The following is a 26,093-nucleotide window of genomic DNA, read 5'->3' as shown; positions in this document are numbered from 1 at the left end:
AGCCTAGAGGTCGACCGATTAATTAGGGACGATTTCAAGTTTTCATAACAATCGGTAATCGGTATTTTTGTCCACCGATTTGCCGATTTTAATAAAATATTTTTTGTAGATTTTTTTACACACCTTTATTTAACTAGGCAAGTCAGATTAAGAACACATTCTTATTTTCAATGACGGCCTAGGAACGGGGGTTAACTGCCTTGTTCAGGGGGGATTCGGTGATTCGTTTTTGCAACCTTCTGGTTACTAGTCCAACACTCTAACCACCTGCCTTACATTGCACTCCATGAGGTGCCTGCATGGCAGGCTTGACTCCCTGTTACGCGAGGGCAGCAAGAAGCCAAGGTAAATTGCTAGCTAGCATTAATCTTATAAAAAACTATCAATCTTAACATAATCACTAGTTAACTACACATGGTTGATGATATTACTAGTTTATCTAACGTGTCCTGCGTTGCATATAATCGATGCGGTGCCTGTTAATTTCTCATCGAATCACAGCCTACTTCGACAAACGGGTGATGATTTAACAAGCGCATTTGCGAAAAAAGCACTGTCGTTTCACCAATGTACCTAACCATAAACATCAATGCCTTTCTTTAAAATCAATACACAAGTATATATTTTTAAACCTGCATATTTAATTAACATTGCCTGCTAACATGAAATTGTGTCACTGCTCTTGCGTTCATTGTAAAATTTGCCAGAATTTTACGTAATTATGACATACCATTGAATGTTGTGCAACGTAACAGGAATATTTAGACTTAGGGATGCCACCCGTTAGATAAAATATGGACCGGTTCTGTATTTCACTGAAAGAAAAAAAAAAACATTTTGTTTTTGAGATGATAGTTTCCGGATTCGACCATATTAATGACCTACGGCTTGTATTTCTGTGTGTTTATTATATTATAATTAAGTCTATGATTTGATAGAGCAGTCTGACTGAGCAGTGGTAGGCACCAGCAGGCTTGTAAGAATTCATTCAAACAGCACTTTTGTGCGTTTTGCCAGCAGCTCTTCGCAATGCATTGCGCTGTTTATGACTTCAAGCCTGTCAACTCCCAAGATTAGGCTGGTGTAACCGATGTGAAATGGCTAGCTAGTTAGCGGGTGCGCGCTAATAGCGTTTCAAACGTCACTCGCTCTGAGACTTGGAGTAGTTGGTCCCCTTCCTCTACATGGGTAACGCTGCTTCGAGGGTGGCTGTTGTCAATGTGTTCCTGGTTCGAGCCCAGGTAGGATCGAGGAGAGGGACGGAAGCTATACTGTTACACTGGCAATACTAAAGTGCCTATAAGAACATCCAATAGTCAAAGGTATATGAAATACAAATCATAAAGAGAGAAATAGTCCTATAATTCCTATAATAACTACAACCTAAAACTTCTTACCTGGGAATATTGAAGACTCATGTTAAAAGGAACCACCAGCTTTCATATGTTCCCATGTTCTGAGCAAGGCACTTAAACGGTAGCTTTCTTACATGGCACATATTGCACTTTTACTTTCTTCTCCAACACTTTGTTTTTGCATTATTTAAACCAAATTGAACATGTTTCATTATTTATTTGAGGCTAAATTGATTTTATTTATGTATTATATTAAGTTAAAATAAGTGTTCATTCAGTATTGTTGTAATTGTCATTATTACAAATAAAGAAAAAAAAAATTGGCCGATGTATCGGCGTTGAAAAATCATAATCGGTCGACCTCTAGTGGAGCCACCCAGTTGTTTCCATCATCCTGGAAAACCTGTTCATCCATAATGTCCAAGAAGGCTTTATCTTCTACAGATGGTACTCGTTTATTATCGTCTTGTGTTTTGTCAAACACGGAACATCCCAGGCTGTCTAGGTTCAAAGTTGTACTTGGATCTATCAGGTGCACTGTAGAGAGAGCAATGTGTTGCAGAGCTACGCTGCTGTAGTTCTTTCACCTGGATGATGACAGGGCAAGGGCTCAGATAGGATGTGCGACCATTGCGAAGTATGTTTGTCCTGAACATGTTAACACTGGCTGTTCGGTGAGCCATTCCCAGACAAACCTCACCCACGATGACCCATCAGAGGTCGAGTTGCTGTGCATAAGGAGTGTCGTGGGGCCCATTGATTTGCTCTCGTACCTTGTGTACCCTTAAGCTGTCTCATCCTAAGAGCAGGAGGATGAGAGCGTCTAGGTCCACAGCTGGAATTTTGTCCACCACTGGTCACGCAGATGGGGATGATGATGCGCAATGTCGAGGGAGGGAATCTCCATCCTATCGTCTGGCACCATGTCACACGCTATCAGAGTAGGAAGAGTTAGCTGAATGTGTCCATCTATAGACTCCACCATGAAGTTGACGGCTCTCTTGCCTGAAGTCTCTCTTTCCCCAGAACAGGTCTTCATGGTGTATGGAGCAGAGTTGTCACTGATGTTGAACACGTTGAAAAACTGTCTTGGCCAGAGATTTGTTGCTCTGTTCATTAAAAACTACATACATTTTAACAGCTTTCTTTCTTTTCCCAACTGGATAAGCTTTGACTAGGCATATTTTTTAACATGAGCTTGGATTGGCTGCCTCACCACAGATCTTGTTACACTTTAAAGTGACTGATGGAGGAGCATCTTCACCTTACTCTCCGCCATGCTCTTTCTCTGCTGTAGCGGTGTCTGTAGTTGAAGGGGCTGGACCTGGATGCAGAGCAGCAAGTTATCTGTCGCTCTCACACTCAGATCATTTGATTGACACCTTAGTCTTTAGCCCTGTCCTGAGTTGACCCACAACATCGAAAACAGATGCCATTCTCTTTGAGATATGATTTGCGCTCATCTAGAGTTTTGTATCTAAACCCACAACAGAGGATAAGGCTTGTTATGTTAGACGGCACTGGCGGAGAGTCAGGCGGAGATTGACGCATTGAAGAGGGCGAGGAACGTGATGGAGTCACAATCCATGCCAGGCACACCTGTGAGCTCTGGAACTCCACCTCCGACAGGCAGTCAACATACGTGCCGGGTTTGTCAGGTCGTCGGTTCACCCTGACATTTCCATTCCTCTTCTGACAACAGAACTTGACCAACTGCACAGCAAGGGCCGTCCAGACCGTTATGCTGTTCTGCTATTCCAAGGATGTGTAACCGAAGAGAGATACTACGAGTGGACACAGAATACAAACTGGGATGGATCCCGAAGCAAATGTGGCTTACCAGTGATCCTCCGGGTGTTCATCATTAATACTGTGTCTCAGATGTTTCTGTCCATGACTGATGCAACCCGAAAAAGCATTAATGACAGAGTTAATAAGTACTTGAGGTCACCGAGAAAGTCTGGACATGGCCTGCTCTCCCTTATGTAAGGAATTAGGCCCTTAACCATGTTTACTACAGTATGTACTGTAGGCTATGCTTACTTTCAGACTGTACAGTAGCCTAATAAACAAATGCAGGCATCCTCTGTCTTCAAAATGCTTTAACCTGTTAGGGCTAGGGGGCAGTATTGACACGGCCGGATAAAAAACGTACCCGATTTAATCTGGTTACTACTCCTGCCCAGTAACTAGAATATGCATATAATTGGATAGGCTTTGGATAGAAAACACCCTAAAGTTTCTAAAACTGTTTGAATGGTGTCTGTGAGTATGACAGAACTCATATGGCAGGCAAAAACCTGAGAAGATTCCATGCAGGAAGTGGCCTGTCTGACAAGTTGTGTTTCATCTTGGATCTTTTTATTGAAGACTGAGGATCTTTGCTCTAACGTGACACTTCCTACGGCTCCCATAGGCTCTCAGAGCCCGGGAAAAAGCTGAACGATATCGAGGCAGCCTCTGGCTGAAACACATTATCGCTTTTGGCAAGTGGCCGATCAGAGTACTATGGGCTTAGGCGCGTGCCCGAGTCGACCGAATGCCTTATTTTATTTCATCTGTTTACCTAAACGCAGATTCCCGGTCGGAATATTATCGCTTTTTTATGAGAAAAATGGCATAAAAATTGATTTTAAACAGCGGTTGACATGCTTCGAAGTACGGTAATGGAATATTTAGAAATTCTTTGTCACGAATTGCGCCATGCTCGTCACCCTTATTTACCTTTTTGGATAGTGTCTTGAACGCACGAACAAAATGCCGCTGTTTGGATATAACTATGGATTATTTTGAACCAAACCAACATTTGTTATTGAAGTAGAAGTCCTGGGAGTGCATTCTGACGAAGACAGCAAAGGTAATAACATTTTTCTTATAGTAAATCTGACTATGGTGAGTGCTAAACTTGCTGGGTGTCTAAATAGCTAGCCGTGTGATGCGGGCTATCTACTGAGAATATTGCAAAATGTGCTTTCACCGAAAAGCTATTTTAAAATCGGACATATCGAGTGCATAGAGGAGTTCTGTATCTATAATTCTTAAAATAATTGTTATGCTTTTTGTGAACGTTTATCGTGAGTAATTTAGTAAATTCACCGGCAGTGTTCGGTGGGAATGCTAGTCACATGCTAGTCACATGCTAATGTAAAAAGCTGTTTTTTGATATAAATATGAACTTGATTGAACAAAACATGCATGTATTGTATAACATAATGTCCTAGGGTTGTCATCTGATGAAGATCATCAAAGGTTAGTGCTGCATTTAGCTGTGGTTTGGGTTTATGTGACATTATATGCTAGCTTGAAAAATGGGTGTCTGATTTTTTTCTGGCTGGGTACTCTGCTGACATAATCTAATGTTTTGCTTTCGTTGTAAAGCCTTTTTGAAATCGGACAGTGTGGTTAGATTAACGAGAGTCTTGTCTTTAAAATGGTGTAAAATAGTCATATGTTTGAAAAATTGAAGTTTTCGGATTTTAGAGGAATTTGTATTTCGCGCCACGCCCATCATTGGATATTGGAGCAGGTGTTCCGCTAGCGGAACGTCTAGATGTAAGAGGTTAAAATAAATTTGTATGCGATTTTTCTCGTAAAATAGCGATAATATTCCAACCGGCGACGTTATATTCATTCATAGACTGAAAGAAAAACATGGAGTCCTCTCGTGGACGCGCACTCCAGTGTCACTGTTCTCAGCCTGACCACTCACAAAAACTCCTGCTGTTTTTCGCCCAGAGACTGCAGAGACGTCATTCCACTTTCTGGCGCCTTCTGAGAGCCAATGGAAGCCTTAGAAAATGTCACGTTACAGCAGAGATGCTGTTTTTTTTATAGAGATGCCCTAGAAGGATAACAAATTGTCAGACAGGGCACTTCCTGTATGGAATCTTCTCAGGTTTTGGCCTGCCATATGAGTTCCTGTTATACTCACAGACACCATTCAAACAGTTTTAGAAACGTTAGAATGTTTTCTATCCAAATCTACTAATTATATGCATATTCTCGTTTCTGGGCAAGCGTAGTAACCAGTTTAAATCGGGCACGTTTTTTTTCCGGCCGTGCAAATACTGCCCCCTAGCCCCAACAGGTTAAAAGTTGATGCATAGGGTCCACTACAGCCATGTCTATGGACATGAAATATGGAAATTGAATAAATAGTTTAGACAATCTGGACCCAGTTTCAGCCTTTATTATATCCACATAGGCTACTCCCTCGCATTTTGTGACTTCATTCTGATGTTGCAGTCTTTTAGTAGTGGTTTCTTTGAAAGCCCTGACCACCATCATCACCATCACTGAAACATAACAAATGAAAATATATTTTATATTGGAGATTATTCAAAGTAGCCACCCTTTGCCTTGATGACAGTTTTGAACACTTTTGGCATTCTCTCAAGCTTCATGAAGAATGCTTTTCCAACAGTCTTGAATATGCTGAGCACTTGTTGGCTGCTTTTCCTTCACTCTGCTGTCCAACTCATCCCAAACCATCTCAATTGGTGTAAAATAGTAAATAATGGCTACTTTTCAGAAAGTATTAAACTGTCAAGAGTTGTAAAACAATGTTGTTAATTATCGACATACCTATTTATTATGGGCATCGAAATGTTAGCTATTAAAATCAGATCCAACAATAATATCAAGGGGCTAGAAACTCGGAGTACTGTACAAAAACAAAGGTCTCATTGTATGCTGATGATTCATGTTTTCTTTTAAATCCACAATTGGTAAACTACATTACCGTGTAGTTTACCAATAAAAGGGTCTGATGGTGATGTGGACATACAAGGTATTTGTATCCCGAAAGAAAGAAGTTCTCATTAACAATACATTTTCATAAAAAGTTTTTAAAACTGTTACCATGAAAAGGAAAATACCTGTCTATTTGTGGAAACATTTTAGTCACATCTCAGTTGAACTATTTGCTTATGGCCTTGCCTACGCCTAGCAACTTGTTTTTGAAATTATATGAGCAAAAAATATTCCAAAATTAAACGGGCCTGTTATACACTGCTCCAAAAATTAAAGGGAACACTTAAACAACACAATGTAACTCCAAGTCAATCACACTTCTGTGAAATCAAACTGTCCACTTAGGAAGCAACACTGATTGACAATAAATGTCACATGCTGTTGTGCAAATGGAATAGACAACAGGTGAAAATTATAGGCAATTAGCAAGACACCCCCAATAAAGGAGTGGTTCTGCAGGTGGTGACCACAGACCACTTCTCAGTTCCTATGCTTCCTGGCTGATGTTTTGGTCACTTTTGAATGCTGGCGGTGCTTTCACTCTAGTGGTAGCATGAGACGGAGTCTAGAACCCACACAAGTGGCTCAGGTAGTGCAGCTCATCCAGGATGGTACATCAATGCGAACTGTGGCAAGAAGGTTTGCTGTGTCTGTCAGCGTAGTGTCCAGAGCATGGAGGCGCTACCAGGAGACAGGCCAGTACATCAGGAGACGTGGAGGAGACCGTAGGAGGGCAACAACCCAGCAGCAGGACCGCTACCTCCGCCTTTGTGCAAGGAGGAGCAGGAGGAGCACTGCCAGAGCCCTGCAAAATGACCTCCAGCAGGTCACAAATGCGCATGTGTCTGCTCAAACGGTCAGAAACAGACTCCATGAGGGTGGTATGAGGGCCCGACGTCCACAGGTGGGGGTTGTGCTTACAGCCCAACACCGTGCAGGACGTTTGGCATTTGCCAGAGAACACCAAGATTGGCAAATTCGCCACTGGCGCCCTGTGCTCTTCACAGATGAAAGCAGGTTCAGACTGAGCACATGTGACAGACGTGACAGAGTCTGGAGACGCCATGGAGAACGTACTGCTGCCTGCAACATCCTCCAGCATGACCGGTTTGGCGGTGGGTCAGTCATGGTGTGGGGTGGCATTTCTTTGGGGGCCCGCACAGCCCTCCAAAGAAGCTAGCTCAATAGCCTGACTGCCATTAGGTACCGAGATGAGATCCTCAGACCCCTTGTGAGACCATATGCTGGTGCGGTTGGCCCTGGGTTCCTCCTAATGCAAGACAATGCTAGACCTCATGTGGCTGGAGTGTGTCAGCAGTTCCTGTAAGAGGAAGGCATTGATGCTATGGACTGGCCCGCCCGTTCCCCAGACCTGAATCCAATTGAGCACATCTGGGACATCATGTCTCGCGCCATCCACCAACGCCACGTTGCACCACAGACTGTCTAGGAGTTGGCGGATGCTTTAGTCCAGGTCTGGGAGGAGATCCCTCAGGAGACCATCCGCCACCTCATCAGGAGCATGCCCGGGCATTGTAGGGAGGTCATACAGGCACGTGGAGGCCACACACAATACTGAGCCTCATTTTGACTTGTTTTAAGGACATTGCATCAAAGTTGGATCAGCCTGTAGTGTGGTTTTCCACTTTAATTTTGAGTGTGACTCCAAATCCAGACCTCCATGGGTTGATAAATTGGATTTCCATTGATTATTTTTGTGTGATTTTGTTGTCAGCACATTCAACTATGTAAAGAAAAAAGTATTTAATAAGATTATTTCATTCATTCAGATCTAGGATGTGTTATTTTTGTGTTCCCTTTATTTTTTGGAGCAGTGTATAATGAATATGAATTTGGAGGGCAGAAATGATTAAATATTAAAGCATTAGACCTCTCACTAAAGCCTTCAGTCTTACAAAAGTTATACTTAAATCCGAACTGGTTCTTTAACAGATTAGTAAGAATGTCTCACCCCATGTTCAAAAATGGTCTTTTTCAATTTATACAGATTACAACCTCCCACTTTCGGTTATTTAGAAAAACAATCTCCAAAATATCGCTTTTTTTAAAACAAGCCATAGAAAGTTGGTTTCATATTTAGTTTAATCCACAAAAGTGAGAACAAATAATTCAACAAATGTTATGGTTAAACTCAAATATACGAATTGATAAAAATAATAAATCAAATAAAAAAAAATGTATTCTTTGTAAATGATATCATATATAGTACTGGTGGAGATAAGGCACACATGCAGCTAACAACAATATATAGAAATGTCTGCTTTACCCAAAATGATATACAACTAATTGCAGCATTATGGAAGAGGCACGTGGAAGGGGGAACTTGTCTGTCGGCCCTGTATTAAAGACCAAAATCGGTTAAAGAAAATTGTGATAAATCAAAAAGTATACCAGTTTCATTTAAGGACCAACAAATGGACAGCTGTGCCAAATAGATCGCAAAATAGTTGGGAAAAGATTTTCTATGTACCGATTCCATGGCACGTGGTTTATGGACTGATACAGAAAACAACGCCGGATTCAAAACGTCATATTTTTTGATATTATACCAAATTATTGCAACCAATAGAATGCTATATATATATGGGGGATACAACCAGGAGACAGAATCATTAGATAATTTGTGACTCACCACTTGGATTCGGTCTTATGTCGCAAAATTTGAAATAGTTTTTTTACATAGGATAAAAGTAGAGACTACAAAATGGTATATCATACCACTACATTTTTGAGTTACAATGAGAAAGTAATTCCACTTTGGAAGTTGATAAACTCACTTTTGAGAAAATGGTCTCTTAAGCATTAGCCCCACCCATCTCGTTTCACTCTCGGAGTGTTCAGAGCGCACACTTGATGCTCTGGCAAATGATTTATTTATTTCTGGATAACATGAAAACAGCCTAAATGTTGTACACTTTATCTTAAGACATGTAGCTAGCTAGCTAAACAATGTGTAAGATCACACACGTAACGTTAACCTAACGAGCCAGCCAGCTAACGTTAGCTAGTTAAACAACAATGAACATAGATCCAAATCATGTCGTTGCTACCCTGCATGAATCTGCTGGGACCTAACCAACCAGGTTCAATGTTAGCTAGCTAACATAAGGCTCTAACTAGCAAAGCAAACGGCTCTGGGATACGAATAATAACGTCAGCTAGGGAGCCAGCCAGCTAACATTAGCTAGCTAACAGTACAATTTGGCTTAAGACATGTAGCTAGCTAGCTAGGTAAACAATTAACCTAGCTAGGTAAACAATGTGTAAGATCACACACGTCACGTAATGTTAGCAAACGAGCCAGCCAGCTAACGTTAGCTAGCTAGCTAACAGTGTACTTTAGCTTAAGACATGTAGCTAGCTAGTAGTTTGCGACAACACTAGATAGCCTGATAAACTAGCTAGCTCAATAACTAGCTTGTCGAACGTACATGGAAACTGCCACGACCAGAACCAAAAGGAAAGAAATGGAGAGATCGTCAGATGGACAATTAACCACAAAAGATAGTATGATTTTGGGTACTCCTCTTCAGAATGTAACTGTGGGGGGAAATACTGCAATGGGTGATGAAAATGCAATGGGTGATAAAAATGCGGTGAGCACGGACAACAATGCTCACATCTTGCGCCCCTCCAGTCCCCAGCTCAGGCCTTTACCTTACGACCCCGGCACTCCAGTCAAGCCCCAGAGGAAAAATTTGAGGCCAAGAGGGTATGTCACTTCTTGAGATGCAAAACAATATTGTAATGCTTTTGACAGCAAAGATAGATGAAGGGGCAAATGGCTTGGAGGTCATGGTTAGGGAGAATACGATGAAAATTGAGGCCATTAAAAAATCTGTTGACTTTACCTTTGAAGAATTGAAAACCCTCAAAAGTGACATGAAGAAAGTGGAAGTTATCTGCCAGGAAAATGAAAAGAAGGTGGCTGAACTCGAGCAAAAGGTGAATGAGGCAGAGAGATACCAGCGCAGGTGGAACCTGAGGCTCCATGGAATTCCAGAACAAGCGGGTGAGGACATCAAATGCAGAGTTGTTGACATTTGTGGAGCTGTCATTCCCGAATCAAAAGCCAAACTTCAGGAAAATGTAGACATCGTCCATCGTTTGGGAAGACTTAAGGATCAAGACAAGAGACCGAGGACAACCATCATCCGGTTCACCAACAGATCTACACGGGATCTTCTTTGGAGGCGAGCAAAGAATTGTGAATTCCTCATGAAACAAAAATTGAGGTTCACGGAGGATCTGACCTCAGCAGACAGTGACAAGAGAGAAACTGTGGCCGATGGTGGCTGCAGCTCGAAAGGCAGGGGAAACTTAATTTTTTTATCGGCGCAAGAGTGATCATCGATGGGAAAGAAATGCGGCCAAATCAGAACATTTGAGTGAGAGCCAGAGTCTAACTCGGACAGAACTGTCAGGCCAAAAAACTGATTACCAGGTGAAAAGCAGCCTTTTATTATAAAAATGTACACAAACACTTGAATGAGAAAAGGCTGACCTGAGAACTGGTAAACTAAACACTAACTGTAGGTGAATAACTGCTTATTGTAAAGTCTACACAATGTCTCCCCCTTGTGGGAGTAACAATACTTTGGTAATTTTATGACCAATATTTTTTTAGTTTTTTTGTTGTTGGAGAGGTTAATAATGGGATGGAAATCCTTTTGAGTTACATATCCTTAGGAAAAGCTTATATTAGCATAACAAGGTTGTTGGTTGAAGTTTGTCTATCTCTTTGTTCAAATAATGTCAGGGGTATTCGTAATTTACTCAAGCGTAAGGCTGTTTTCCTGTATTGCAAACGGTTTAATGCAGACTTTTACTTTTTACAAGAGACTCATGCTTGTTCTTCCGATCTATCTTTTTGGAAAAATCAATGGGGTAACGATATATGGTTATCATATGGCAACAACCACTCTGCAGGTGTAGCAGTTTTAACCTGTTGGGGCTAGGGGGCAGTATTTGCACGGCCGGATAAAAAACGTACCCGATTTAATCTAGTTACTACTCCTGCCCAGTAACTAGAATATGCATATAATTATTGGCTTTGAATAGAAAACACCCTAAAGTTTCTAAAACTGTTTGAATGGTGTCTGTGAGTATAACAGAACTCATATGGCAGGCCAAAACCTGAGAAGATTCCTTACAGGAAGTGGCCTGTCTGACCATTTCTTGCCCTCCTTGATCATCTCTAACAAATACAGGGGATCTCTGGCATGACGTGACACTTCCTACGGCTCCCATGGGTTCTCAGAAGGCGGGAAAAAGCTGAACGATGTAATTCCATCCCCAGGCTGAAACACATTAGCGCGTTTGGCAAGTGCTCTATCAGAGGGCCATTAGACTGAGGCTCGTGCATGAGGGGATAGCATGCTTTTACTTTCACTCTCTTTGTAATAAAAAACGATTTCCCGGTCGGAATATTATCGCTTTTTTACGAGAAAAATGGCATAAAAATTTATTTTAAACAGCGGTTGACATGCTTCGAAGTACGGTAATGGAATATCTAGAAGTTTTTTGTCACGAAATGCGCCGTGCTCGTAACCCTTATTTACCCTTTCGGATAGTGTCTTGAACGCACGAACAAAATGCCGCTATTTGGATATAACAATGGATTATTTGGGACCAAACCAACATTTGTTATTGAAGTAGAAGTCCTGGGAGTGCATTCTGACAAAGACAGCAAAGGTAATAACATTTTTCTTATAGTAAATCTGACTGTGGTGAATGCTAAACATGCTGGGTGTCTAAATAGCTAGCCCTGTGATGCCGGGCTATCTACTTAGAATATTGCAAAATGTGCTTTCACCGAAAAGCTATTTTAAAATCGGACATATCGAGTGCATAGAGGAGTTCTGTATCTATAATTCTTAAAATAATTATGTTTTTTGTGAACGTTTTATCGTGAGTAATTTAGTAAATTCACCGGAAGTGTTCGGTGCTTTCGTTGTAAAGCCTTTTTGAAATCGGACAGTGTGGTTAGATTAACGAGAGTCTTGTCTTTAAAATGGTGTAAAATAGTCATATGTTTGAGAAATTTAAGTTTTTGCATTTTTGAGGTATTTGAATATCACGCCACGGGATTACACTGGCTGTTGAGTAGGTGGGACGCTAGCCCATAGAGGTTAAGAGGTGCATTTAAAGGGAAGGTCATCAGTAGTAAGACTCACCACTCTGGACGTTGGTTAATTTTAAGTGAATTTAACCTGTTATGGCTAGGGGGCAGTATTTTCACGGCTGGATAAAAAACGTACCCGATTTAATCTGGTTACTACTCCTGCCCAGTAACTAGAATATGCATATAATTATTGGCTTTGGATAGAAAACACTCCAAAGTTTCTAAAACTGTTTGAATAGTGTCTGTGAGTATAACAGAACTCAAATGGCAGGTCAAAACCTGAGAGATTCCTTTACAGGAAGTGGCCTGTCTGACCATTTCTTGAACTTCTTTGCCATCTCTATCTTTTACAAAGGATCTACTGCTCTAACGTGACACTTCCTACATCTCCCATGGGCGCTCAGAGCCCGGGAAAAACCTGAATGTCGTCATCCCAGCCCCAGGCTGAAACACATTATCGCCTTTCTCAAGTGGCCGATCAAGGGACTGTGGGCTTAGGCGCGTGCCCTGGCCGCCCCCGTCTTTGAGATTTTTCCTCTGTTTGCCGAAAAGGAGATTCCCGGTTGGAATATTATCGCTTTTTTACGAGATAAATTGCATAAAAATGTATTTTAAACACCGGTTGACATGCTTCGAAGTACGGTAATGGAATATTTAGAATTTTTTTGTCACGAATTGCGCCATGCGCGCGACCCTGATTTACCATTTCGGATAGTGTCTGGGACGCACGAACAAAATGCCGCTATTCGGATATAACGATGGATTATTTTGGACCAAACCAACATTTGTTATTGAAGTAGCAGTCCTGGGAGTGCATTCTGACGAAGACAACAAAAGGTAATCAAACTTTTATAATAGTAAATCTGATTTTGGTGAAGGCTAAACTTGCCGGATGTCTAAATAGCTAGCCCGTGATGGCTGGGCTATGTACTTAGAATATTGCAAAATGTGCTTTCACCAAAAAGCTATTTTAAAATCGGACATATCGAGTGCATAGAGGAGTTCTGTATCTATAATTCTTAAAATAATTGTTATGCTTTTTTTACAAGGCATTTGTTTTTGGTCAAGATTTTCAAAATGTAATTAAGACACTTTACAATAATAGTAACAGCTCTGTTAAATTATCCCATGGAACTTCACAAAGATTCAACATTAGACGTGGAATTAAACAAGGATGCCAAATTTCTCCTTTCTTATTTTTATTGGTCACACAAGTTATGGCACGTCATATAAATAAGGATAGTTTTAGTGGTATTCAGATACAAGACAAAGCGATAAAATGTTCACAATTGGCTGACGACACCACCATTGTTTTGAAAGATCATAATGAAGTCAAGAAAGCTATTGAGTGTATTAATGCCTTCACACATGTATCAGGTTTATCTCAGAATATTAGGAAATGTGAATTATTTGCATTGAAACGATGTGACTTAAACTCAGTATGTAATATCCCTGTAAAAGATGTGATCACATATCTTGGTAATACAGTTAGCAAAGATCAGAAAGAAAGGGCCAACTTAAATTTCTCTCCTATTGTAAAGAAAATTGGAAAGAGATTTAACTCCTGGTTATTAAGAGATCTTTCTTTTATCTGGACGTGTACTTTTATCAAAATCTGAAGGTCTGTCCAGATTAGTTTATACCTCCCTTGCCTTGGATGTTCCTCTGTCAGTAACTAAAATGGTTGATACGAAATTATTTCACTTCATATGGAGGAATAAACCACATTATTTAAGAAAAGCGGTAATATGTAGCACCCAAGGAGAGGGAGGGTTGAATGCTCTGGATTTTAAAACCTAGGGCTGCATGTTAGAGCTGATACAGTTGAACATTATTTTCTTTTTGAGACTCTTCGATTTTTTGCTAAAATGTACTGGAATGCAGCCCTAGGACAAGTGAACTGGAACAAAGTTTCGTTATCTGGTAAATATTGTATATCTAATAAGGTGAAAGAAGTATCATACAAACTCATTCATAGAATCTACCCTGTAAAGACCTTTATACACAGATTTAAAATAGCTATTGATAACAAATGTGTATTTTGTGATTGTGACCCAGAGACTCTTGATCATTTATTTTGGGACTGCTCTTATGTCAGAAGATTTTGGTGTGAGTTAGAAGATTTTATTTTAAAAGAAACAACTATTAATGTCAATTTGAAAGACTCCGATATTATGTTTTATTTTGAACCAAATGATATGGACCCTGATTTAACTTTCATTGTTAATTTGTTTAACTTTCAAGGAAGAGTCTTTGTCCATAAAATGAAGTGGGCAGAGAACAAACCCCTTTTCACATTATTTAAGATAGAATTGAAATATTATTTTGAAATTATCAGTAAATGTAAAAACAAAAAAGCAATATGCACCATAAAAGTATTTAACAAATTGAAAATGAATCTTGATATGTCATATCCCTGTCTGTTAGGTTTTGTACTCTTGTTTGTATATTTCATTTTTTTTTTGTATTTGTTGTGTTCATAATAAAAAATTTAACAAATAAATACATTAAATGTAAAAAATGTAGCTAGCTAGCTAGCTAGGTAAACAATGAACCTAGCTTGGTAAACCTAGCTTGAAAAAACCTACACTCGATCCCTCCGATGTCAACAACTACAGACCAGTATCCCTTCTTTCTTTTCTCTCCAAAACTCTTGAACGTGCCGTCCTTGGCCAGCTCTCCTGCTATCTCTCTCAGAATGACCTTCTTGATCCTAATCAGTCAGGTTTCAAGACTGGGCATTCAACTGAGACTGCTCTTCTCTGTGTCACGGAGGCTCTCCGCACTGCTAAAGCTAACTCTCTCTCCTCTGCTCTCATCCTTCTAGACCTATCTGCTGCCTTTGATACTGTGAACCATCAGATCCTCCTCTCCACCCTCTCCGAGTTGGGCATCTCCGGCGCGGCCCACGCTTGGATTGCATCCTACCTGACAGGTCGCTCCTACCAGGTGGCGTGGCGAGAATCTGTCTCCGCACCATGCGCTCTCACCACTGGTGTCCCCCAGGGCTCTGTTCTAGGCCCTCTCCTATTCTCGCTATACACCAAGTCACTTGGCTCTGTCATATCCTCACATGGTCTCTCCTATCATTGCTATGCAGACGACACACAATTAATCTTCTCCTTTCCCCCTTCTGATAACCAGGCGGCGAATCGCATCTCTGCATGTCTGTCAGACATATCAGTGTGGATGACGGATCACCAGCTCAAGCTGAACCTCGGCAAGACGGAGCTGCTCTTCCTCCCGGGGAAGGACTGCCCCTTCCATGATCTCGCCATCACGGTTGACAACTCCCTTGTGTCCTCCTCCCAGAGTGCTAAGAACCTTGGCGTGATCCTGGACAACACCCTGTCGTTCTCCACTAACATCAAGGCGGTGACCCGATCCTGTAGGTTCATGCTCTACAACATTCGCAGAGTACGACCCTGCCTCACACAGGAAGCGGCGCAGGTCCTAATCCAGGCACTTGTCATCTCCCGTCTGGATTACTGCAACTCGCTGTTGGCTGGGCTCCCTGCCTGTGCCATTAAACCCCTACAACTCATCCAGAACGCTGCAGCCCGTCTGGTGTTCAACCTTCCCAAGTTCTCTCACGTCACCCCGCTCCTCCGCTCTCTCCACTGGCTTCCAGTTGAAGCTCGCATCCGCTACAAGACCATGGTGATTGCCTACGGAGCTGTGAAGGGAACGGCACCTCCATACCTTCAGGCTCTGATCAGGCCCTACACCCAAACAAGGGCACTGCGTTCATCCACCACTGGCCTGCTGGCCCCCCTACCTCTGAGGAAGCACAGTTCCCGCTCAGCCCAGTCAAAACTGTTCGCTGCTCTGGCACCCCAATGGTGGAACAAGCTCCCTCACGACGCCAGGACAGCGGAGTCAATCACCACCTTCCGGAGACACCTGAAACCCCACCTCTTTAAGGAATACCTAGGATAGGATAAAGTAATCCTTCTAACCCCCCACCTTAAAAGATTTAGATGCACTATTGTAAAGTGGTTGTTCCACTGGATATCATAAGGTGAATGCACCATTTTGTAAGTCGCTCTGGATAAGAGCGTCTGCTAAATGACTTAAATGTAAATGTAAATGTAAACAACATGTAAGATCACACACATCACATAACGTTAGCTAACGAGCCAGCCAGCTAACGTTAGGTAGTTAAACAACAATGAACATAGCCAAATCGAACTGCATGTAGCAAGGATATGTCATTTTAGGTGACATTTAAAAAAGAAAAGGGGTCCTATCCTTAAGAGGTTTAACTAAAGTGGAAAACTGTAGAATGTTGAGTGAAGTTCAATCTCGTGCTTCTCTGTGCAGGCTCAAAGTTCTTCAGCATGGCAGAGGGGAACAAGGCAGCTGATGTATTGGCTTAACAAGCACTTTAGTAGTGGGGATGTGGATGTGGTAGTTTCAATGAGCAAGGCAGAGGCAAAAAGCCTGATATGGACAGTGGTGGTGCAGAGATGGCAGGAGCAGTGGAACAGAATAGAGACACTAAGGGCAGGCATTTATTCCAAGTACAGAGGAAAGTTGGAGAGGACAGCAGGAAGAGACAGAAGTGAGGACGCTATATTTACAAGAATAATGGTGGGACATTTTAAATGTGATAGGAACTCATCCAACAGGAAAGTGTGATTACTGCCAGGACACAGAGACAGTGGAGCATGTACTGATATAGTGTGGGCAGTATGAGAGGGAAAAAGAGGGGCTGTGATTCAGTATGAGGGCGTAGGTGATACAGGAAATTAGTTTAAAGAGAATATTGAGTAGAATGTCATTATATACAGTCTCAAATATGTTATCTTTTTTAAGAGAAACGGGGCTGGCAGGTAGGATTTAGTTTCTCCCTGTCGCTAGTCCACACTCCAGTACAGTAGCTGGTGGTAATGCACCATGACGTTGGATGCCAACCGCCGATAAACCCCACAAGCTACTTCCAGACACAAAGAGAGAACACCTCACGCTGACCATCTTACTTGCCAGCAGAGTAAGAAATTGCACGTTGCTGTTTTGACTAAAACAAGCTAATGTTAGCTAGCTACCAAAGCATAATTGGCTAATGTTAGATAACCAACATTGGTGGAAGAACAGATAGCTTGGTAGCTAGCCAAGCCTAGTAAAATACAGCTAAGGAGACAAGTGGCTATTGACTGTTTATATTTTTCATTGATACAATTCGTTTGTGGGACCCGCGGGACTGCCAGGAGTCTATTCGTGCAAGGCAACGATGAATCACCAAACAAGGGCATGGATTTCCAACAACTTATGTTATGGCCAGGCTGAATCAGATGCTGCACTACAACATGGTAGCTGATATGAACTAAAGACTCAGGACACAAGTAGCTCAACTACAGCAGCAGCTACAAAAGAGCATTTCTCTGGATGTTTGTTGAGCAAGACCGAATGAGCTATCCGTGAACTCAGTGGTATCTAGCTAACGTTGAATATTTTAATCCTGTTAATTAGCTAATGCTGGTCTAAATATGTTACACGAGATAGTGGTGCAAATATCATGCATAAACTTAATTTCATGGTTTTTTTCTTTGTTATGTCTCAGGAAGAACAGTCTGCACAACACCCATGTAATATCTGCTGGTCAGTCAGCTGAGATTAAGGTACACATATGGAGAGTGGAGCATGGTTGATTTTGAAGGTGAGTAGTCCAATAAAGACATGGACTGACTGTAACTGTTTGACATCTTACAATTTTTTCAAGGATTTTGATGCATATAGCCATTGCTAATACACCACACTGACTCCTCAGATGCAGTTGCAAATTGTTATTGGACTGAAAGAGAGAGGCATAAGTCCTCGGACACCACAGAAAGAGAGGAACGGGACATAAGAAAAGTGAAGGTGGCGTCGCCACAGACAGGTTAGTTTATAAATATAAACCAATCTATAACTTTTAAATTCAGTAGTAAGTTCCACAGATTTTAGTGGTGCTTTTTTATCTTTGAGATTCCAGTGTTGCTTTATTGGGAAGAATAACTTACTGTCTCCTGTACTTTCACAGGCTCTGGCAAGTTGGTCAAAAGAACTCTCTGCTGACGAAAAGCACCGATTTGCAGGGGCAACTTGAAGACACGATGTCTGCACCTGCACCGTAGAGACTATTTTTACTGACTCTTCACCCCTGCTTCTCAATATACTTTTTGCACCGACACCCACCCACTCACTCATTCACCCTTACATATACATACACACAGAACATTACCCTCTTGTTTTTACTACTCTTTATTACTCATAGTTTTTTTGATAAATGTCTTGATATGGTCTCCTTTTTGTTTTCTTGAGTAAGGGAGCTCCAAAATGCAGGTGTTTCAGCCTAGCTCAGTGCTTTCTGTGGTGCTGGGGCAAGCCAGCAGAAAATAAGGAGCGTTGCGCGATGATTGGCTCAGTGTTCTGTCACTCATGGGGACACTACGTCACCACCAAGTCTAAGGCTAGACCCTTCAAATCAAATTTTATTTGTCACATGCACTGAATACAACAGCTTACTTACAAGCCCTTAACCAACAATGCATTTTTAAGAAAAAAAGAAAAATAGAAATATAACATAATTAAGGCGCAACAATAAAATAACAGTAGTGAGGATATGTACAGGGGGTTCCAGTACAGAGTCAATGTGCGGGGGCACTGGTTAGTTGAGGTAATATGTACATGTAGGTAGAGGTAAAATGACTATGCATGGATAATACATAGAGAGTAGAAGCAGTGTAAAAATGGGGTGGGGACAATGCAAATACTCCTGGTAGCCATTTTATTAACTGTTTTAGAGTCTTATGGCTTGGGGGTAGAAGCTGTTAAGAAGCCTCTGACCTAGACTTGGCCCTTCGGTACTGCTTGCCGTGTGGTAGCAGAGAGAACAGTCTATGAATAGGGTGGCTAGAGTCCTTGGCAATTTTTTGGGCCTTCCTCTGACACCGTCTGGTATAGAGGTCCTGGATGGCAGGAAGCTTGGCCCCAGTGATGTACTGGGCTGTACGCACTACCCTCTGTAGTGCCATGCGGTTGGAGGCCGAGCAGTTGCCATACCAGGCGGTGATGCAACCAGTCATGATGCTCTCGAGGGTGCAGCTGTAGAACTTTTTGAGGATCTGAGGACCCATGCCAAATCCTTTCAGTCTTCTGAGGGGGAATAGGTGTTGTCGTGCCCTCTTCATGACTGTCTTGGTGTGTTTGGACCATGATAGTTTGTTGGAGATGTGGACACCAAGGAACTTGAAGCTCTCAACTTACTGCACTACAGCCCCATCGATGAGAATGGGGGCGTACTCTGTTCTCCTTTTTCTGTCGTCCGCAATCATCTCCTTTGTCTTGATCACGTTGAGGGAGAGGTTGTTATCCTGGCACCACACTGCCTGGTCTCTGACCTCCTCCCTAGAGGCAGTCTCATTGTTGTCAGTGATCAAGCCTACCACTGTTGTGTCGTCCGCAAACTTAATGATGGTGTTGGAGTCATGCTTGGCCATGCAGTCATGGGTGAACAGGGAATACAGGAGGGGACTGAGCACGCACCCCTGCGTGCTCAACCCCCTGCGTTGAGGATCAGCATGGCAGATGTGTTGTGACCAACCCTTTTCACCTGGGGTCGGCCCGTGAGGAAGTCCAGTTGCAGAGGGAGGTGTTTAGTCCCAAGGTCCTTAGCTTAGTGATGAGCTTTGAGGGCACTATGGTGTTGAACGCTGAGCTTTAGTCAATGACTAGCATTCTCACGTAGGTGTTCCTTTTGTCCATGTGGGACGGGGTAGTGTGGAGTGCGGAGTGTGGAGTGCAATAGAGATTGCATCATCTGTGGATCTCTTAGGGCGGTATGCAAATTAGGGTGGGTCTAGGGTTTCCGTGATTGTGGTGTTAATGTGAGCCATGACCATCCTTTCAAAACACTAAATGGCTACAGACGTGAGTGCTACGGGTTGGTAGTTATTTAGGCAGGTCACCTTGGTGTTCTTGGGCACAGGGACTATGGTGGTCTGCTTGAAACATGTTGGTATTACACACTTGGTCAGGGACAGGTTGAAAATGTCAGTGAAGACACTTGCCAGTTGGTCAGCGCATGCTCTGAGTACACGTCCTGGTAATCCGTCTGACCCTGCGGCCTTGTGAATGTTGACCTGTACTCATCGGCTGCGGAGAGCGTGATCACACAGTCATCCGGAACAGCTGATGCTCTCTTGCATGCTTGGGTGCTGCCATAGAGTTACATTAGAAGTGCCCATCCAAGAAGGCTCAAGGTCATTGGCCACAGATAAAATGATGTCAAATCACATATCTACAGTAGCTTTGATTGGACTGATCATGTCAACATCATACTTTCAAAATCTTAGCTAGCAATCATCATCATGAATCAAGTCGACAACCTACTGGCAAATCTTTTTTAATCAAATCAAATTTTAGCTGTCACATGTATCGAGTACAATAGGTGTAGACCTTACAGTGAAATACTTACTTACAAGCCCTTAACCAACAATGCAGTTTTAAGAAAATACCTAATGAAAAATAAGAAATAAAAGTAACAAAAAATTTAAGAGCAGCAGTAAATAACAATGGCGAGGCTATATATATACAGGGGGTACCTGTACAGAGTCAATGTGCGGGGGCACCGGTTCGTCGAGGTAATTGAGGTAATATATACTTGAGTAGAGTTATTCAAGTGAAGTATATGTATTAATTTGAGAATGTCCATCATCCATTTTTGTATGATATGTTACGGAAAATATATTTTACAGTGGTTTAGATGGTACAATGATTCTTTAGACAATGACTGCTTGTTTTTTCACATAAACTGAAATTAGGCAAACTATTGCAATTTTAGCAACCAGGAAATAGCAGAGCAATTTCTGCATTTTGCACCTTTAAGTAAATGTAACATATGTAACATATATTTTGAGTGTCCCGGATCTAGATTTACTATGTTACATCTAGTCTATGAGACCAGGCTGCCTACACACAGCAACGCAGTGCAGCAGAAACACCAATTGTTTGGCGCCAACCTGTCACGCAATCAAACCTTTTTGCAACTTTTATGTACAGACAAAAAACTAAAACTGAGGGGGCATAAGTTTGAACTGAGAGGTCTATGCCCCCCTCGTGGCACCGGGCCCATGACACCACAGGGACACAGGACTGTGTTATGTGTGGACATACAGTTCCGGCACATAGAGTACAGAGAGAGTTGACCACCAATTTGGTCCAGATGTGATCGTGATGCTGATTTCCACACCATATTATTCACAAGGTCATAATGATAAAAGATAAAGAAGGTGGCCCCCAGAGGGCCATATACTGTGATACACCTCTTTCTTTCAATACCTGTTATTAGAAAAGTGAATTGATCGAGGCTGACAATATGGGGATCGTCTGGAATGTGGATGGTTCCTATCAGTCCTTTACGAGCTGAGCTCATATCACTGAAATACCAGCTCCATCAACAGAGATGTATGCCAGACACCCAGTAGGCCTCTCTCTCTCTCTCTCTCTGTCAACAGCTCAAAGCCACTCTTGCTCCTGGGATATTGCCTGCCTCATTCCTGCCCTATCTTCTCACTTCTCAGCCTGAATCCAATTGAGTTTTGGTGGACAAGTGCTTATGCACAAGATATATTTAATTTTTTTGTGGTCACAGTAAGCAAATTATATCTTATGAAGCCATCATAAGGCCTGAAGCATTTACAAGCAGATGTTGAACTATATAAAAGGGTAGTTAGTATAAGGCTTATGCCACATACGACAAAGCAACAGATGTGAGGATGGTATGGTAGACATTAGCGTCTAAATAATTTGTCAAGCATTATTGGTGGCCTTGAAAGGGCTTTATTAAGCGTTATTGGATATACCTTGTTTAATGTGTGACCCTTAATTTTTTATGTGTAATTACTGTAAATGAATGTTAACCTTGGAAAAAGAATTGCGCTAGCAGGTTTGAAGGACCATGAAGGAAATATTGAATGGTTTAATATGTGGTCAAAATACTGTTCTCAAAATACTCTTAGTATGAAATGTTTATGAGATTACATTTAAATGCACTGTACCTTTGAAAATGAAGTCAATGTTGAGTGAGCAGTTGAACTAAGATGTCATTTTGGAAATTAGGGTAGAGCCAACCTCCAAAATCCTAATTGAACCCCAATGTGTAGGATTGTCGAAGGCTTGACAGGCTTGACAGGCTCTCCAACCTAATGGTGTGTGTGTGTGTGTGTGTGTGTGTGTGTGTGTGTGTGTGTGTGTGTGTGTGTGTGTGTGTATCAGTGGGTTGGATAAAAAGCAGAAGAAACATTTCCATCTCGTGTGGACTAATAAATCTCTCTATCTTGACAGCTGCTGGAAAAGTTCCATTGTGAAGTGACCGGTAAGTGGTTCTATTTAAAGTTTATTCCTTTTATAGGCGTCAGTGTACTGGTTTAGATAACCCTTATCTCATTTGCACTAAGAAACAGTATAAAAGCTCTAGAGAGGCTTGCACAGTGTGCCCTGTATCACTCGCTCGCTCTCGCCTCACATCCGCACACATTGACGTGGCAGTAGGTATACTGGCAACATGGCCCCGAAAAAAGTGGAACCCAAGAAAGTAGAGCCTAAGAAACCAGAGCCCAAAGCAGAGGCCAAGGCAGAGCCAGCAAAGGCCCCTGAACCTGAGCCTCCCAAGGAGCCTGAGGTGGACCTCAAGAGTATCATTCTAGATTTCACGCTGGACCAGATTGAGGAGTTCAAGGAGGCGTTCACCTTGTTCGATGAAACACCGACGGGCGAGATGAAGATCAGGTACGCCCAGTGCGGAGACCTAATGCGGGCCTTGGGTCATAACCCCACCAACACTGATGTGCTGAAGCTGCTGGGCAAGCCCAAGGCTGAGGAGATGAACGCCAAGCTGATGGACTTTGAGACTTTCCTGCCCATGCTGCAGCATATCTCCCGCACCAAGGAGACAGGGACCTTTGAGGACTTTGTGGAGGGTCTGAGAGTCTTCGACAAAGAGGGCAATGGCACGGTGATGGGGGCTGAGCTCAGGCACGTTTTGGCTACCCTTGGGGAGAAGCTGATGGAGAGCGAAGTGGACCAACTCATGATCGGACAAGAGGACTCAAGTGGCCACATCAATTACACCGAATTTGTCAAACACATCCTCTCTACGTGAGCTGCTCTTTCTTGAGTCACATTACAAATTCTACTTTAACATTGCCTGGCTCAAAGGACTGAATGGAACATATATTGCCCTTTCTGTCTGTATGCTGAACAATGTTGATTCCTAAATAAATGCCCATCATTCTAGGTGTGTTCAGTCATTTTTTGAGAAATACTGTTTAAAAAGAAACAGCAGCAGTAGATACAAGCCTCCAAAGTTGGCTAGATTTCGTGATATACGGTCATTGCTGAGAAATACTGTCAGAATGTATCTCCGGTAAAGACAAGCTGTTGAAACCCATTTAGTGTCTGATTCAAAACAAAATAAGACACAATACGGACGTTGTATAAATACAGTACATGACATCAATTAGTAAGTGTGAGAGTTGGGTTTGTAAGTAAATCACAGGCTTCCTACAGGGACAGATCACACACCAGCTGCTTTCCAGAGCTCCAGACTGATTGATACCCAACATGTCACAACAAGGTCTAGGATTTTCTATATTTTTGAAGAGGTCACAATAGATCATAGGCCAGGATTCAATCTGAGCGCTGTCGACAATGCGTCTTCTGAAGCCAAGGTCCCCAAGTTCGCTGAGATTGCATTCATGACCTTTTCATGTCAAGCGCTGGACAGCGCGCGTCAGATTGAAATTCATTGAATCCCAGGCACAGTTTCTGAATATACAGTGCCTTCAGTAAGTATTCACACCCCTTGACTTTTTCCACATGTTTTTGATTTAGAGCCTGAATATAACATTTATCACGTTTAGATTCTTTTTTTGTCACTGTCCTAAACACAAAACCCCATAATGTCAAAGTGGAATTATGTTTTTTGAAATTTCTTGAGTCAATAAGAATACAACCCCTTTGTTATGGCAAGCCTAAATAAGTTCAGGAGTAAAGATTTGCTTAACATATCCCATAATAAGTTGCATGGACTTACTCTGTGTGCAATAATAGTGTTTTTTTAACATGATTTTTAACTGACTACCCCATCTCTGTACCCCACACATACAGTTATTTGTAAGGTCCCTCAGTCGAGCATACATTTCAACCACAGATTCAACCACAAAGACCAGGGAGGTTTTCCAATGCCTCGCAAAGAAGGGCACCTATTGTTAGAAGGAAGCCTGTACAGAATAAAAATATTCCTAAACATGTATTCTTGCAATAATGCACTAATGTAAAATCGAAAAAAATGTGGTAAAGAAATTTACTTTATGTCCTGAATACAATGAGTTATATACCACTCTTTATATTTTCAAGCAAATTTTAAAGCGTGGTGGTGTTATGGGTATGCTTGTCATTGGCAAGGACTATGGAGTTATTTTAGGATAAATTAAACAGAATAGAGCTAAGCACAGCCAAAATCCTATAGGAAAACCTGGTTCAGTCTGCTTTTCAACAGACACTTGGAGACACATTCTCCTTTCAGCAAGACAATAACCTAAAACACAAGGCCAAATATACACTGGAGTTGCTTGTGACATTGAATGTTCCTGAGTGGCCTAGTTATGGTTTTGACTTAAATCGGCTTGAAAATAGATGAAAAGCTTTAAAATGGCTTTCTAGCAATGATCAACAACCAACTTGACAGAGCTTGATGAATTAAAAAAATAATAATGTGCAAATATTGTATATTCCAGGTGTGCAAAGCTCTGAGAGACTTACCCATAAAGACTCACAGCTGTAATTGCTGCCAAAGGTGATTCTAATATGTTTTGACTCAGGGGTGTGAATACTTACAGTACCAGTCAAAAGTTTGGACACAACAACCCATTCCCTGGTTTTTCTTTATTTTTACTATTCTCTACATTGTAGAATAACAGTGAAGACATCAAAACTATGAAATAACACATACGGAATCATGTAGTAACCAAAAAACTGTTAAACAAATCAAAATATATTTAACATTTTAGATTCTTCAGAGTAGTCACCCTTTGCCTTGATGACAGCTTTGCATACTCTTGGCATTCTCTCAACCAGCTTCATGAGGAATGCTTTTCCAACAGTCTTGAAGGAGTTCCCACATATGCTGAGCACTTGTTGGCTGCTTTTCCTTCACTCTGCAGGTCCAACTCATCCCAAACCATCACAATTTGTATTTGTATTTATTATGGATCCACATTAGTTGCTGCCAAAGCAGCAGCTACTCTTCATGGGGTCCAGCAAAATTAAGACAGTTTAAAACGTTACAATACATTCACAGATTTCACAACACACTGTGTGCCCTCAAGCCCCTACTCCACCACTACCACATGTCTACAGTACTAAATCCATGTGTGTGTGTGTGTGTGTGTGTGTGTGTGTGTGTGTGTGTGTGTGTGTGTGTGTGTGTGTGCCAATGTTTGCTTCATAATCCCCGCTGTTCCATAAGGTGTTTTTTCATCCTTTTTTAAATCTAATTTTAATGCTTGTGTCAGTAACTTGATGTGGAATAGAGTTCCATGTAGTCATGGCTCTGTGTAGTACTGTGTGCCTCCCATGGTCTGTTCTGGACTTGGAGACTGTGAAGAGACCTCTTGTGGCATGTCTTATGGGGTATGCATGGGTGTCCGAGCTGTGTGCCAGTAGTTTAGACAGACAACTCGGTGCATTTAACATGTCAATTCCTCTCATGAGCAAGGAGTAGTTATGAAGTCAGTCTCTCCTCCACTTTCCGCCAGGAGAGATTGACATTATTAATATTATCTCTCTGTGTACATCCA

The 26,093-nt window shown here is 41.8% G+C and overlaps 1 protein-coding gene and 1 long non-coding RNA gene across 2 annotated transcripts in view; both read left to right on the top strand.

The window, feature by feature from the left end:
* LOC106587001 (uncharacterized) overlaps positions 1 to 18,588 on the top strand; it is a 45,986-nt gene extending 27,398 nt beyond the window's left edge. The window contains exons 4-6 of the long non-coding RNA XR_001324339.2: positions 17,816 to 17,911; positions 18,023 to 18,133; positions 18,275 to 18,588. This is a non-coding gene — a long non-coding RNA (uncharacterized lncRNA). The remainder of the gene's footprint in view (positions 1 to 17,815; positions 17,912 to 18,022; positions 18,134 to 18,274) is intronic.
* A 4,177-nt stretch (positions 18,589 to 22,765) lies between these two features.
* On the top strand, positions 22,766 to 23,528 carry cmlc1 (cardiac myosin light chain-1). Its single transcript, NM_001141464.1, has one exon. The coding sequence runs from the start codon at positions 22,799 to 22,801 to the stop codon at positions 23,393 to 23,395; it is 597 nt and encodes a 198-aa protein (NP_001134936.1). The 5' UTR covers positions 22,766 to 22,798; the 3' UTR covers positions 23,396 to 23,528.
* Positions 23,529 to 26,093: the final 2,565 nt, after the last annotated feature.

Source organism: Salmo salar, chromosome ssa26 (genome assembly GCF_905237065.1).
Source record: "Salmo salar chromosome ssa26, Ssal_v3.1, whole genome shotgun sequence".
Lineage (NCBI taxonomy): Eukaryota > Metazoa > Chordata > Actinopteri > Salmoniformes > Salmonidae > Salmo > Salmo salar.
This window is presented reverse-complemented; position numbering and strand designations above follow the sequence as displayed.

What these genes read in the sequence shown, in the direction of transcription:
- cmlc1 (NM_001141464.1), top strand. Translation starts at nt 22,799, where the DNA reads ATGGCCCCGAAAAAAGTGGAACCCAAGAAAGTAGAGCCTAAGAAACCA.